General features: G+C 35.2%; 1 protein-coding gene across 1 annotated transcript in view; it reads left to right on the top strand.

The window, feature by feature from the left end:
• Nucleotides 1-1,010: 1,010 nt before the first annotated feature.
• Nucleotides 1,011-1,363, top strand: part of LOC107580315 (max-binding protein MNT-like) — a gene marked incomplete at both ends in the record, with an annotated part of 1,379 nt that continues 1,026 nt past the window's right edge. Inside the window, one exon of the mRNA XM_016266037.1 lies at nucleotides 1,011-1,203. Coding sequence (XP_016121523.1) covers nucleotides 1,011-1,203 — 193 coding nt within the window. The remainder of the gene's footprint in view (nucleotides 1,204-1,363) is intronic.

The following is a 1,363-nucleotide window of genomic DNA, read 5'->3' as shown; positions in this document are numbered from 1 at the left end:
TCATCCACGTGTTTGTGTGAGTAAGAGAGAGTGGCAGTGGCAGGGTAAAAACAGAGGCTGGGGGAGGTGTGCGCTGGGCCGAGGCATTAAAGAAGAAGCAGAAACTTACAAAGAAGCATGTGACATATTTTACTTGCATGTCGAAATTCCCAAATGTCTTCCTTATAAGAAATACCATTAATATAAGCAGCCTTGACTGTGCTCTGTCAAGATGTAAGAGATATTTTTGATCATCATCACAAAATAAATCCTGACAAGATGACCAGTTATTTTATATAGAGAGAGGAATAAAATGATATAAGTACATAAGTAATGAGATTTTATATATTATAAATTATATATTGTATATATAAAATTACATTGGATTACATTATGATTATTTTATATATAAAGCAAGATATAAATTATACATACAAATACATATATGACAAATTCTACATACACACATACATGCATACATGGAGAGAAATAAATTAATTATACATATAAATGCATATATAATATAAATATATATTATTAAATTGTTACATCGTATTACATTATAATGATAATTCTTTTATATATAAAGAAATAATACATATATAAATTAGTTTCTTGTAATGATAGTATGTCTCTTTTTACCCATATCTATAACATATCACTGGATTTATTATTCTGCAAGTAATTTTTTATGGACTACTTAGCAAATATATTTATCTACATTATAACATATCTTCCTCTATTTTAAGTTCTCTCTCATCCAGCTGTTTATGTCTCTTACTGGTCTCTTGGGTTCCTTGTTTTGCTTTAGCTGGACTTCTTTAATCATAGACGGGGTATTAAGGAAATAGCCAACGACCTCTAAGTGCATGTGAATGCTGGTCTCGTATTCTTTTACCTGCTTTTTGCTGCACAGCCAGACATTTCATTGTTGCAGCCGTGCCTTTTTGCAGACTATAGACTTTAAGTGCACCCTGCCAGCTCTTAGCGCATGTGGAAAGTTTTATTTACTTCTCTGTTTCCCCTTATAGACTCTGAAGAGGAAGGAGAAGGACTACGAGCATGAGATGGAGCGTTTGGCGCGGGAGAAGATCGCCTTGCAGCAGAGACTTGCCGAGCTCAAGAATGAGCTGAGTCAGCGATTGGACGTGATGGAGATCGACCGCATTCTTCGACAGACTGTCCAGCCAGATGATGACCAGGCCTCTACCTCCACTGCCTCAGGTTAGTCTTGCAGAAGGCCTCATCTGCAGGTTTCCATGCTAATTGACAGCATGCTTTACGACAGAGCTTAAAACTCCTTGAAATCACTTGATAAATGAAATTTATTTTGTCCTGTGATTTTCTAAGTTTAAGTTTAGTACAAACACTCATTCCCCTTTTT

Source organism: Sinocyclocheilus grahami, unplaced genomic scaffold (genome assembly GCF_001515645.1).
Source record: "Sinocyclocheilus grahami isolate Dianchi unplaced genomic scaffold, SAMN03320097.WGS_v1.1 scaffold30788.1, whole genome shotgun sequence".
In the NCBI taxonomy this organism is placed as follows: domain Eukaryota; kingdom Metazoa; phylum Chordata; class Actinopteri; order Cypriniformes; family Cyprinidae; genus Sinocyclocheilus; species Sinocyclocheilus grahami.
This window is presented reverse-complemented; position numbering and strand designations above follow the sequence as displayed.